At 40.9% G+C, this 13,640-nt stretch overlaps 1 protein-coding gene across 2 annotated transcripts in view; it reads right to left on the reverse strand.

The window, feature by feature from the left end:
- Positions 1-1,448: 1,448 nt before the first annotated feature.
- The window catches only part of med16 (mediator complex subunit 16), a 53,023-nt gene continuing 40,831 nt past the window's right edge, over positions 1,449-13,640 (reverse strand). For both annotated transcript variants that reach the window (XM_060941671.1, XM_060941672.1), the window contains 2 exons: positions 8,797-8,880; positions 1,449-1,986 (listed from right to left, as the gene is read on the reverse strand). In XM_060941671.1, the coding sequence (XP_060797654.1) occupies positions 1,860-1,986; positions 8,797-8,880 (211 nt within the window). In that variant the 3' untranslated portion in view covers positions 1,449-1,859. The remainder of the gene's footprint in view (positions 1,987-8,796; positions 8,881-13,640) is intronic.

Genomic DNA, 13,640 nt, shown 5'->3' on the forward strand with positions numbered 1-13,640 from the left:
TCGGTCATATCACAAAGATTTCCAAAACTTTAATAACATTGTCAGGTACTTTAAAGTGCATATCACGGGTAAATTCAGGAGCAAGATCAATGTAATGCTACTGTTTTATATTAAACTTTGGTCAAATATCTGTCACATTTTGCATTTTGTGCAATTTTTTTTACCTTGCGCAATAGCAGAAAAATTTAGTTGAAATCAAGCCATTTGAGGCGAATTGGTCCGCCTCTGAAAAAACTTGGCATTTGGATTTCCCGGGAAACATTGATTTTCGTGACGTCACGTGCGGGACGCCTCCTTCTGAATCCTACGCCAGCGCTGGTTTGTTTATGAGAAAACGACCTGGTGGTTTTCTGCAAATTTCTTCAACATTATCGCGTAATTATTAAAATGGTTAACAGATGTATCGTAGGAGGGTGTAGCAACGTTACATTCTTCATCCAAAGGTGAAGTAACATTGCGCTCAGGTGACAATTCCATATTTCAGTGCAAAATCGCTAGCTGCTAAACTTGGTCTACACAGGCTGTGCACTGAAACCGTGCAAGCTCTATGGCGCTTCCGCAGGTGACGTCACAAATCTGGCTCCAGACTCCCTTGGGATTTTTCCAGACGCGTTTTATTTTATTTTTTTCTGCTGTAGACAGATGGCCTTGTGCAAAATTACCCTTCTGGATGAGTGTGTAAAGGGACATACTTTCATATAAAAAAAAAAAAAAAACGAATTTGGTCCAGGATATGCACTTTAAAGATCTTTCGGGAGAGTTAGGGCAGCTGATTAAAGAAAAATCACACCTTTATTTATGTGCATTAGCCATGGCAACATGGATTTCCTCTTCATCAGCTTGTAATCTCATTAACCACTGGGAATATTGGGTAAGTTTTTTACCTGATAGTTTTTTTACCTTAATGATACCAAAAACAGAACAATATACACAACACTTATAACTACAGGGTGCAAGTTTAATTTTGCCTTTTCTGGTGAAAAATAAAATAAATAATAATTGCAATCTGCTGTCAGAACATTATTTCATATCGTAGGGCGTGTTGCAGTTTTCCATCATGCAGAATAATGTCACAGCTGACAGTGAAACTTTTATACCAGTGAGCATCACTCACTCACTCACTCACTCAAGTCAGTCCCAAGGTACTGTCACTCCATGTTAGAAGTTTAACAGTACAGGATGAACGAAAAGGCAGAATAGTGTGAAGCGTTGTCGTCTTACAGCTCAGGAGTCCCCAGTTTGAAAGTAACACGTGGGTTTCTCTGGTTTTCTCCCAACTCCCAAAAGCATACCAGTAAGAAGTGAACTGACTCAGATACACTGATGAACGAGTGTGTTCATGCACCTCCTTGTGGTATTATGGGTACAGTTCTATTAAGACTGAATATGAATTTTAAAACCAAGTTCGCACTTCATACAAAGCAAATAAAAAAAAAAAAAAACTGCTGTCACATCTGCCTTGAAGTTTATTGTAAGAAAGTAATATAAAAACATCACATTGAAAAGTAAACTTCTTAATATTTACAAGACAATCATAATTCAACTTTTGTACGTAATGGACAAACCTTCCCCTGAAATGCCTGATTAGGGCTTTAAAAATACTTTGTATGTAGAAGAAAAGTGTTTTACTTGTGTAGAAAAACAGTCCTTTACTGAATACTGGAACACAGGTGTCTGTTTTAATCCTTTTCCATTTGGACCACTATAGTAATGCTGACCAACTTAACCCATTAATAACATGACTGACTAAAGATGGTGAGTCAGAGCAATTAGGACCAGGCCAGGAACCATATACGCAACTTCCATTGTCAGATTTTTGGAAAACCTGTCGGAGGTATTTCTTGCCAGGCTGGAAAGTCTCATGCGACAGAGTTAGGGATCTTTCTCCAGAGGCCTCCACACAGACAGTTCTTTATCCATCGCTGCTCCCACTGCTTCATAGCATTGGTCTTGTTTGGGGAGCGTAGCATTGTAACACAGCCGCACCTGACAGAAACAAACAAGTGGTGAGGACAGATCTCAAATCATGTTGGGTATATGGGTCCGTCTCAGAAACTGGTCTCTCATTTGGGACATTATGGTCAAAAAATAAAATTTGCTAATTTTACTTTTTTTTTTTTTGCATTTAACTAAACACTCACTCTTTTGTCATGTTTAATAAGAATAAAGATAGCATCTTGCTTTATCTGGCCTCCACTGTGGAACATTTTTTTTTATTACAATTCAAATGCTTTTGTAAAATTGATTTCCATATAAAATAACTCCATCATGAAGAATTAAAGCCCCTCCTTCACAGAGGAGTGAAAATATTGACTAAATTTCCTCTTTTTGATTGCTTGGGTTAAAAATGCCAAGTTATGATGACTGAATTGATTATTCACTTAAATATGAATAATATGATGCAGTTTGGGTATTTGATATGGCGAAATAGGACACGATGGAAAAATCAAGAACGCACCGGAAAGATGAGAATAACGGCGCTGGTAAAAGAACAGCGACTGTACCGGCTGAAGGTCGCGCGGGTCTCTGCTGCGGCGCGCGAGCAACGGGACATCACTACCGCACCGGACGGAGCGCGAGGCGGGGCGGGGCAAAATGACCGGCCATAGATTCTATCAAAAGTTCGATCTAAATTGACCATGGTTGCAAAATATTGGCCAAAAATACGCAAACACTAAGAAATATGAAAGTAAGATGAAAAAGAAACATTCTATTGCCTTATACTGCAAGACTAAAACAAAATAAAACTGTCAAAACTCACCTTTTCAGCGATAACGTCCAAACAGATCACCCGCGTAACAGAAAGACCGCAAATGGAAGCGCGATCAACTTCTAACTGTTGGAGTGGAAAATTCCATTCTACACATGCAAATTGTTAATGCGTGTCCTTCCCCGCACACAAATAACACGCTACGGTAAAAAATAGACCATGACTCATTTTATAGCTCAGAAATTCATACAAGACCAGCTACCATCGTAACATATTCTGTAAGAAACATATTCTATACCTAACTTTCAGCTTTCGTTTTAAAAAACAAAATCGCAGATTTACAACTAAATGTTTATATGGTGTAGTGATTTTAAGTTCCTACTTTTGGTGAGGTCGTGACCTTGACCCTGAGGCTTTCCGTTTAGATCAAAACACACGATCGTATTGTTTTGGGTGTGCGGAAAATGGAGTTACGGCGGTGATTAAATATTTGGCATGATGTTTTATTACGGTTATGATTATTCTGTGAGCGCACCAATCCTTAGGTGGATAAAGTTACAACTTAAAATACAATTAGTGATAACTGTAGACTTTTCAGTGGACTACGACCTTTTTAAGGGAATGCGATGTAGTCAACCGTTTATCATGTCCCAGAGCAAGCTGCCATTTTTCCACAAATTTGCAGAATTTTTGCCAAATTCTGAATATTCACATCAAAGATTTAGTTTTATCTGTATTATTTCTTTCATTTTACTTCAAATTAAAACCAACATCACCATTCAAAACTGTATAGTGTACTGACTGAGTATATTTAGTGGGGGACCCCCACAGTACCCAGTTTCTGAGACAGACCCATAATTTAACAATTATTCACAGAAGGTGAAGTGAATATCGGTGAATAATAATAATAACAGAGATGAAGTCAAGGTTATTATTCACTGATGTTCACTGAGCCTGAGGCAGATAATTGTTTTAGTAGAAATACACAGGTGATTATTTTTAAAAATTATTTCAATATTCAAAAGCAGCATGCAAATGTCATAATGGCACGGCGCAGACTGGTCACTTACCTACACCAAGTCACATAATATACTTTGCTTTGAAACAGATAAAAGCCACAATCCCACATTCCCTTGGAATAGTTTTAGACCAAACTTCGTAGCATCTTTCGTGCTTTTAGGAACATTTTCTTTCATCACCTGTAATTCTTCCTCACTTACGGTGACGAAATGATTGGCTGTCATTTTGCCGAGTCGTTCAAGAAATAAATAGTTTGAATTTCTTGAAAAATCAGAACATGCAATTTCCTATAAAATCACCTCTGTATTTATAATAAAACCAATTAAAAGCACACAAATACAATTTAAAATAGATAGATGATCATATTTACTACTTAAAAGATGGAAAAAAGGGGAAAAAAATGAATGGGGTGCCAAAAACAAGTTTACTGAAACTCGTAATTCCTAAATATTTTAGCTAAATTTCCCTTATGGTTGCTTGACGTGAGAAATGGGCTCCGAGTAAATATTTTATGGATTTTTTTAATATAAATTGCATATTTTCTCATATATAAAGGAATAAAGCAGGTGTCCTAAAAATAATTTTATATTGGAAAGAATGCAAAATTTCCAAAAGGCACTCACTGGGCTCATTCTGTATCTAAACATCAGCGTGCTCTCTATCGGGTATAATAAAGTGCACCAAGTAGGCAATGCTATTAAGAAATGCCCGATATCGTGAGCATACCAAGTCAATAGGAAGGTTGGTGTTTAACCAAACTGTGTATAAGGAGGGCCCTCATACTGTAAATATAAATGTGTTTATAATACATGGGGCCAAATTACTCAATTCTGATTGGTCAATCAAGGAGGGCTTTTTTCCTTAACACGGGGCCGTATTTCTGAAATGCTACTGGCTAGTTTGTTGGAATGGGTAAAAAGCCAAACAAGTCCAAAAGCCTGATGAAGCAAGAAGATATTCTGTGGACATGTAGTCCTCGTGTCGTGTCACAATTGAGTAATTTGGCCCTATGTATTATAAACAAGTCCATACTTGCCAACTTTTCAAAATTCTCATAGGGGAGAAAAGTGCGTGAACGACATTTTCAAATCGGACGAGGGTATGATGTGCGGTTGAAACGATAAAAACAGTGGATCCCAATTAATTGCAAACCATTTCAGATGTATACAATTAAAGAGTTTTTGAATTGTTGATATTGTTCTATCAGTTACTATAGGTTATGGGATTCATGTATCAGGCATGAGAGAGCTCAGAGTGAAAAACCTGAATAATACTCGTCTTGAATTTTAATAACAGTGAATGGGAAGTCTTAAAATCAGATTTTGAGCTGAAAAATCTCATGCGTGAATATTGTATACATACAGAGACCCACAGAAAATAACAAGCGATGCTTTAGAAGAATGTTTTAAGAAATTACAAACAGTCACAGTGAATGAAAGGATTATTGGATTGCATCAAATGTGTTTTCCTTCTGTAAGCTCATGTAAAAATACAGAGAACTATAATATCATATATAAATTACATTTTAATAAGATTTGACCAAAATGGTAACAACTCAAATAAATACTGCGCTGTCTTAGTACTACTAAAGCCTCGGTCACAACCGGCCGTACGTGCTCCTACGGCCGGTCTACGTGCAAAAAACGCAAGAAACGCACGGAGGGCACACGTGTGACATGCTGATTTTCGAGCCAGAGACCGGCCGCAGACGTTCTTCATCATGTCAAACAAACTCTACGGGCGCTTACGGTTTTTTCAGGTTGCAAGACAAACTTACGGCCAACGTGCGTCTTTCTCCATGAACAAAAAAAAAAAAACGCAGCGATTTGGAAAACGCCAAAAATCGCACGGCCAAAAAAAAAATCGTACGTCCGGTTGTGACCTAGGCTTAAAATGCATCGCTCTCACTAAACACTTTCCAACAGAATTTTTAAAAAGCACTAGAAATCCTATCGGAATGCATCAGAGGAATTTGCTCATTTGCAAACTTTGAAAGTTTGCAAACAAAATTTAAAAACGGCACTATACATACTACCATACTATCAAAATATACTCATCTCATCTCATTATCTCTAGCCGCTTTATCCTTCTACAGGGTCGCAGGCAAGCTGGAGCCTATCCCAGCTGACTACGGGCGAAAGGCGGGGTACACCCTGGACAAGTCGCCAGGTCATCACAGGGCTGACACATAGACACAGACAACCATTCACACTCACATTCACACCTACGGTCAATTTAGAGTCACCAGTTAACCTAACATGCATGTCTTTGGACTGTGGGGGAAACCGGAGCACCCGGAGGAAACCCACGCGGACACGGGGAGAACATGCAAACTCCGCACAGAAAGGCCCTCGCCGGCCACGGGGCTCGAACCCGGACCTTCTTGCTGTGAGGCGACAGCGCTAACCACTACACCACCGTGCCGCCCCTCACTAGTAATCTTTCACTTAAAACCTCAAAACTCTATCAAACTCAATCACTTTCCAGATAATTCACTTAAAACTTTCAAACAAATTCAAAATAGCACTAAGACACTACGACACTATTCAAATACACTCCCCAAACAAATTCTCTGTCATGCAAAATTTCACTAAACACTTTAGAAGTTGTACAGTTCGTTTCTGAAATGGTAGGGAAGACGAGTTTAATTTCACACTCAAATGTCCATTATATTCTGATTTAAGGTAGCCTGGCAAGCCAGACTAAATGTGAATATTTAGTCTGGCCTCGATCCGTAGACATTTCCGAAGGGTTTGGGAGGAACAACCCGCTGTCTTTCAAACTGTCTCTGTGCGTATAGGCCAACGCTCTGACCAATCAGCGCAACAGTGACTGTGACGTAGTCAGAGCGACAGAAAGCAGTGGGGGAGACCTTGAAATAAATAATTTTTCAAAATGCGTATTAATTAATAAACAGGTTCTAGATATTAAGAAGTTTGGAGATAATGACCACAAGTTTGGAGTCTGTACCACATAACTTTTTTTTTTTCAAGTGTTTTTCAAGGGTTTGCTTAAACTGTTTTTGAGAGTTTTTATTGAGTGGTGTTTGGTGAAATAAATTCCCCTTAAATTTAAAATAACGGGAAAATAAGAAACAATCAAAAAGTAATGTTTCAAAGCTGTTTATTAATTCTTCGTACTGCACAAACTAGCCCCATCCTTTTGGCTACGAGCGGAGCCAGCTGGTAGATCAGACTTTTGCCATAGCCGGTCGGCAAAACAGCGAAAACGTCCTTCTTGAAAAGGAATGAGCGGAGAGCCTCTTCCTGCTCATGTTTCAACGAAAACTCCAAGTCTAATTCTTCTAAAACTGATTCCAAAGCGGAGTCAAACGCGCGCTGTTCACTAGCGGTAGCCATCTTTCCTGCTGTGCTTTCTCCAGCGTCGCGCAGCTTTGTCGTCACTCCTGCAAAAGCCCGCCCAAAGAATCCAAACAAAAACCTTGCGTTGTGATTGGCGGGCACGATTTGATGCCCGGGGTGTTTTTGTTGATATGGTGCGAGGCTAGACCCACTCGCAGGCAAAAATATTTTTGGCCGCTAGGCGGGCGGTTCTAGTTTACTAGGCTAGATTTAAGGTGTCTTTACCTTAAAATGTGTAACTGGCTGGTCGAACATTTGCTTATCCATGGAAATTCATTCTCCCATGCAACCTGGTATTTGCATTCATGTTTTTGCCGTTTGGTATTGGGTTTAGTGGCCATGATGAATGACTGCTTGTAAAAAATATCAGACAGCCTGGGTGAATCCTACATTACGGAAGTGACTGTCGTTCTGTTCGTTGATTGGTTGACGTCAGCAGTGTTTCTCATACGATTCTGATCAGACATAATTGGGAGTATTTTTAACTTGGCGGGAAGGATTTCCCAAAACCGGGAGATTATCCAGTTCTTAACAAATACGATCAGGAGGCGGAGGCTAAAATCAGGAGCCTCCCGCCTAAATCGGGAGGGTTGGTGAGTAATCGTATGGTTCCTCATAAAACTGAGGATCAATTTCACTCGTGATTTCAAAGTTCTGAAATTGCCCTCGTCGCGAACTTCGAAATCACTCGTGAAATTAATCCTTAATTTTACTCGGCCCCATACGATTACCTATACTTATAAATTAGTAGATATTATTACTGTGTGAAGTCAAATTTTCAAGTAGACACTTAAGATTTCTGATAAAATTAACAGGGTTAGATCTTAACACTAGCCCGCGGCTAGTGCAGATAGCCACGGGCTAGTGCAAAATCTCTGCTACTAGCCCGTGTTGGCTAGTGCAATAACTTGACATGGGTGTGACCATCTTGAATCATGCAAAATCTGATACAAAATCTTTTAGCTCATTCTATTTATTGTACATGGTGTAATGCATTGTTGCTGAACATTACTGTCACAGTTCATTGACACAGGTTGTAACTGTGTACCATGATGAGTGCCTAATTTGCCAGACCTACCACAAGGTGGCACCACCATTCAGCACATTTAATATTCTGTAAGAGTAGGTGGCAGGGCAGTGGGGGCTGATGTCAGCCATGTTTGAAAAGTTCTAGTCAGTTCTAGTCCATTTTGCGAGATTACTACATGTACTAGTCTACTTAACTGTAAGCAATGACTACCTCTTTTATACTTCAAAGTGACAATTATGGTTTGAAACACAAAGTCGCATATGAGAACCATAACGGATTGAATAAAGTACTGGTTTTGTTACACTGAATTGGGAGCTTCTGTTGTTACAACTTGTTCATTGTTTACTATTTAAAATTCTTTCAATTGTCACAGGAATTGGGCTTAAAATAGCGGGCTAGTGCAACACTCTGCGGGCTAGTGCAATTTGCAAGCCACTAGCCTGGCTGGCTAGTGCAGAAAAACCTTAAGATCTAACCCTGATTAAGATATCGGTGTGTGTGTGTTTTTTAGCTTAAGAAAGCTGTTTTAACATGAACACAGTGTAGTAGAATGCAGACATTGGGATCAATTTATAAAATTTATTTTGAATTCAATATCTGTTGTAGCCCAGTGGACCTGCGCTCTTTAAAACATTCAGTAAATAATCAATCACTTAATGACAATTTTTTTGTACCTGGTACAGGCCTTGCTGTCCTCAGTAGGACAGATGCCCATGTGTAAACAGCGGAGATTGTCCATCCTCTGTGATGCTGGACTCCTGAAAAGATACTTGCATTCTTAGAAAATAATAGTGAACACTGCTTCTTTATCAGTACTACACCGATCAGCCAAAACATTAAAACCACTGACAGGGGGGCGTTGTGGCTCAGGTGGCTAAGGCGCCATACCATAAATCCGGGGACCCGGGTTCGATTCCGACCCGAGGTCATTTCCCGATCCCTCCCTGTCTCTCTCTCCCGCTCATTTCCTGTCCTGTCTCTACACTGTCCTATCCAATAAAAGGTGAAAAAAAGCCCAAAAAAAATATTAAAAAAAAAAACAAAACCACTGACAGGTGACGTGAAGAACGTTGATGATCTCATTACAGTGGCACCTGTCAAGGGGTGGGATATATTAGGCAGCAAGAGAACAGTCAGTTCTTGAAGTCGAGGTGTTGGAAGCAGAAAAAAAAAAAAAAAAATGGGCAAGTGATCTGAGCGACTTCGACGAGGGCCAAGTTGTGATGGTGAGATGACTGGGTCTGAGCATCTCCAAAATGGTACATCTTGTGTAGTGTTCCTGGTATACAGTGGTTAGTACCTACCGAAAGTGGTCCAAAGGAGGACAACAGATGAACTGGCGACAGGGTCATGGGTGTCGAAGGCTTAATGATTTGCATGGGGCACGAAGGCTAGTTCATACACTACTGTTCAAAAGTTTGGGGTCACCCAGACAATTTAGTGTTTTCCATGAAAAGTCACACTTTTATTTACCACCATAAGTTGTAAAATGAATAGAAAATATAGTCAAGACATTTTTCTGGCCATTTTGAGCATTTAATCGACCCCACAAATGTGATGCTCCAGAAACTCAATCTGCTCAAAGGAAGGTCAGTTTTATAGCTTCTCTAAAGAGCTCAACTGTTTTCAGCTGTGCTAACATGATTGTACAAGGGTTTTCTAATCATCCATTAGCCTTCTGAGGCAATGAGCAAACACATTGTACCATTAGAACACTGGAGTGAGAGTTGCTGGAAATGGGCCTCTATAGAGATCTTGCAGTCACGTGACCGGAAAGTACACAGCCGCCATCTTGTCGGTCAAAAACACCGCTGAATACTGCTGCACTTGTGTACAGAATGGATCAATTTCAACCGACGGACTACACGGCTCATTTTTCTAATGAACAGATAACTAGATACATGTCTAAAATAAACGATCTACAGATTAGTGACCCTTATGGCTTACCGGACAGAGTTTTCATGACCGTGTCAGTGGATTTTGAACTGCCAGTGGAATACCCAGACGTGTATAATTACCTCATCAACTTTCCCTCGCTGTTCAGTGGTGAAGCACTGCGTGCTTATAAATCTCTGGACAGTTATCTTTACAGAAATTCAGGATTTGTCAGCGATTCAGATGTGGCATCTTGTAAACAAGAATCCTCATTGGATGGGTAAGTCACTTAAGTATTGAGTATAGCACTGACCAGCCGATTATAGAATAGAATAAGGTAATTCCAGCTGTAATTCCAAATCGTCCATTTTGTTTACCATGGATCTGGCGTTGGAGAGATAGAGGCTTAGCAGTGGAGGTTTGAGTGGCTGTTTTCTGAGCTTAGTCAACAGGCCGGCTCTGCAGCCTCGCTTTTGCTTCCGCTCCCGGCGCCGCCTCCTTCGCTTTGCTTCCGATAACAATCCATGGAGACCCCGCTGGTCTAGCTATCTCATCCGGAATGTTGTGCATGCGATGGAAATCGCTACAAACCGTCATTTTCTGCTGGAAACCAATGTCCAGTAAGTCCATACGGTTGTAGTGGATACTGAAGTCCGGTACAGACGAACAACACGCAAAAATACACACAAAAAACAAAAAACGTGCACAGGCAGGGAGAGCTTGTAGCCGCAGCCGTTGTAGTAGAATTGTATATAGTAGGGTTTTCCAGAAGAAAAGGTAGAAGTAAAAGCAGAAGTAGAACCAGAAGTAGAAGGCGGAAATATGGCATTTGACCGACAAGATGGCGTCTGTCACAATCTGGATCGGCTGTGACGTCACATGCAAGTGCTCCATACACCTATGGAGATATTGCACCAAAAACCAGACATTTGCAGCTAGAATAGTCATTTACCACATTAGCAATGTATAGAGTGGATTTCTGATTAGTTTAAAGTGATCTTCATTGAAAAGAACAGTGCTTTTCTTTCAAAAATAAGGACATTTCAAAGTGACCCCAAACTTCTGAACGGTAGCGTATGGTCCAATCCCAGAGCAGAGCTACTGTAGCACAACCCCCCCCTCCGAGTTACATGTCAATCCTGAGATCGAGATGCTGACCTCTTCTGCTCCTCGGACCTGCCTGATCCATCCTGGTGCCCTACATCTGGCTGGAGTCTCATCACATCGCTCCTGTAGAGGACGGCCCCATATGGACAGTCGAAAGTCGCACTTGGAAGACGCTCTGGACTCTTACAGTAATGCTTTTATGGCTGAGGACGACAGCTGACTTGCTAACTTTAGGACTGCAGTTGTCATGAACAGTTTTGCACTCAAGTTTCCATCAATGAAGAGTTTAACACATCAACGAAACTGACTTCATGTTAAAACCGTTATAATCACGTTGTCTGTTATCACCCAAATGAGGATGGGTTCCCTTTTGAGTCTGGTTCCTCTCGAGGTTTCTTCCTCATGTCGTCTGAGGGAGTTTTTCCTCGCCACAGGCGTGCTCATTGGGGATAAAATTAGCTCATGTTTAAAGTCATTTAAATTCTGTAAAGCTGCTTTGCGACAATGTCTGCTGTTAAAAGCGCTATGCAAATAGACTTGACTTGACAAACTGCTGAAAAAGTTAAAATGTTGACACCTTTCTGTTTTAGCCAGCGTTAACTTTTTCAGCAGTTTGTGCTACAGGAGCTCTTCTGTGGGACTGGACCATAAGAGCTCACCTTTGTGCCCCATGCAAATCAGTTAACCTCCGACACCCATGACCCTGTCGCCGGTTCATCTGTTGTACTTCCTTGGAACACTTTTGTTCTGTACGAACCACTATATACCAGGAACACCTCATAAGATGTGCCATTTTGGAGTTGCTCAGACCCAGTCGTCTTGCCATCACAGTTTAACCCTTGTCAAAGTCGCTCAGATCCTTACGCTTGCCTATTTTTCTTTCTTCCAACACATCAACTTCAAGAACTGACTGTTCTCTTGCTGCCTAATACATCCCACCCCTTAAAGGGGAACAGAGGGCAATATATAGAGTAAATATAACAATAAAACACACATTAACGAACCTTATTCAAGACTTACAAAAGTTTTTTGTTCTAAGGTTGGAAAGTTATAGTGTTTTGAAAGTAGCTCGAGCAAACTATTTCCGCAGTTTGAACAGCCCACCATGATATTAATTTTACCCAATCAGAACGCACGTTCATTTTCTCTGCGTAACACTCATGACGTATGTATGCGCCCAGTTGTATTGGCTCATTGAGGTTGGGAATAGCACATGTGAATCGGAAAGTAGGATGAATTGTAAGTGATCGGCTACACAATGCCACAGTGTGTTGCTTTCGGGTGTAATAACAGGACCGATGGAAAGCATAACGATCCTCCAGACGTGTCTTTTCACTCGTTTCCGCTGAAAAACACCAAGAGAGTTCGAGCATGGCTACGTATGATCGGCAGAAGCGATTTCAAGCCATCACGCGCTTCAAGGCTATGTTCAAAACATTTCCTGCCCTCGGCATATGAGGAGGACTTATTTGCCGAATACGTTGGACTACAACCAGGGAAGAAGCCCAGGCGAATTCTGAAGGATGATGCCGTACCAACGGAATTTTGTCATAGGCCAAGTGCAAGTGAGACGGCGGCGAGCGAGTTCTCTGCACGTTCTGTGAGGTTGAAAAAGCGTCGAAAGGAAGCGAAAATGAAAGAGGTAGGACTCGTCTCGCATTGAAAAGTTGTAATATGCAAGAATAGGAATAGTATTGCAAGTGTTGTGTATTTGATTGATTTTGCAGATGAAAGAGATGCTTGTATCTGCTACTTCTACTTCACCTGGCTGTGCTCTGAAGAAGGTAAATATATGGTATTCTATGATTAATTCATCAGTTAGCAAATAAAGCTAACCAAAATAGAAACTTTACTTTCGCTCGCGTTTTGAGTTACAAAACATGATTACACGCTTCTCTCCTAGTGCAGTGGGTAGGGCTGACGTCACGGTCTTTTAAAAATGGCGACTCTTGTGCCGTTTAGCGTACCGACGATTATATTTACAATTACCAAGATATTTCGTTGTTTTCTAGTACAGGGCTTTTCAAAGTGTGGGGCGCGCCCCCCCTGGGGGGCGCCAGAGTTCTTCGGGGGGGGGCGCAACGTGAGAGACAAAACGGATCGGTTTTTAGTACCTAAAGCTACAGTGAGTGAGGAGACAGAGTCTGGGCCAAGCAAAAAAACAGAGCCTCCAGGATATTGCGATTTGCAACTTCAGCGCAAATTCAACCAATCCCCGCGAATTCAGGGCGGTGTTGCAATTATATCCAATCACCGCAACTTTCCCGCAAATTTGACCAATCGTTGGCGTCGTCTTGAGGTGACGTCGACAAACTACCTTCCGCCTTACTTCCGTGTGTTCAAGAGAAGCAGCATGCGCGTCGTGTTGCCAGATTGGACGATTTCAAGTGCATTTTGGCGGGTTTTGAACACATTTTGGACTGGAAAACGTCAGCAGTATCTGGCAACACTGAAAGTGTGTTATGTTTACAGTGAAGGACTGTGTGCACTTTATTTTTTTTTTTACTTAATACAAGAAGTTAATGGATGCCTACAT

This window comes from Neoarius graeffei, chromosome 15, assembly GCF_027579695.1.
Source record: "Neoarius graeffei isolate fNeoGra1 chromosome 15, fNeoGra1.pri, whole genome shotgun sequence".
NCBI classification, from domain to species: Eukaryota; Metazoa; Chordata; class Actinopteri; order Siluriformes; family Ariidae; genus Neoarius; species Neoarius graeffei.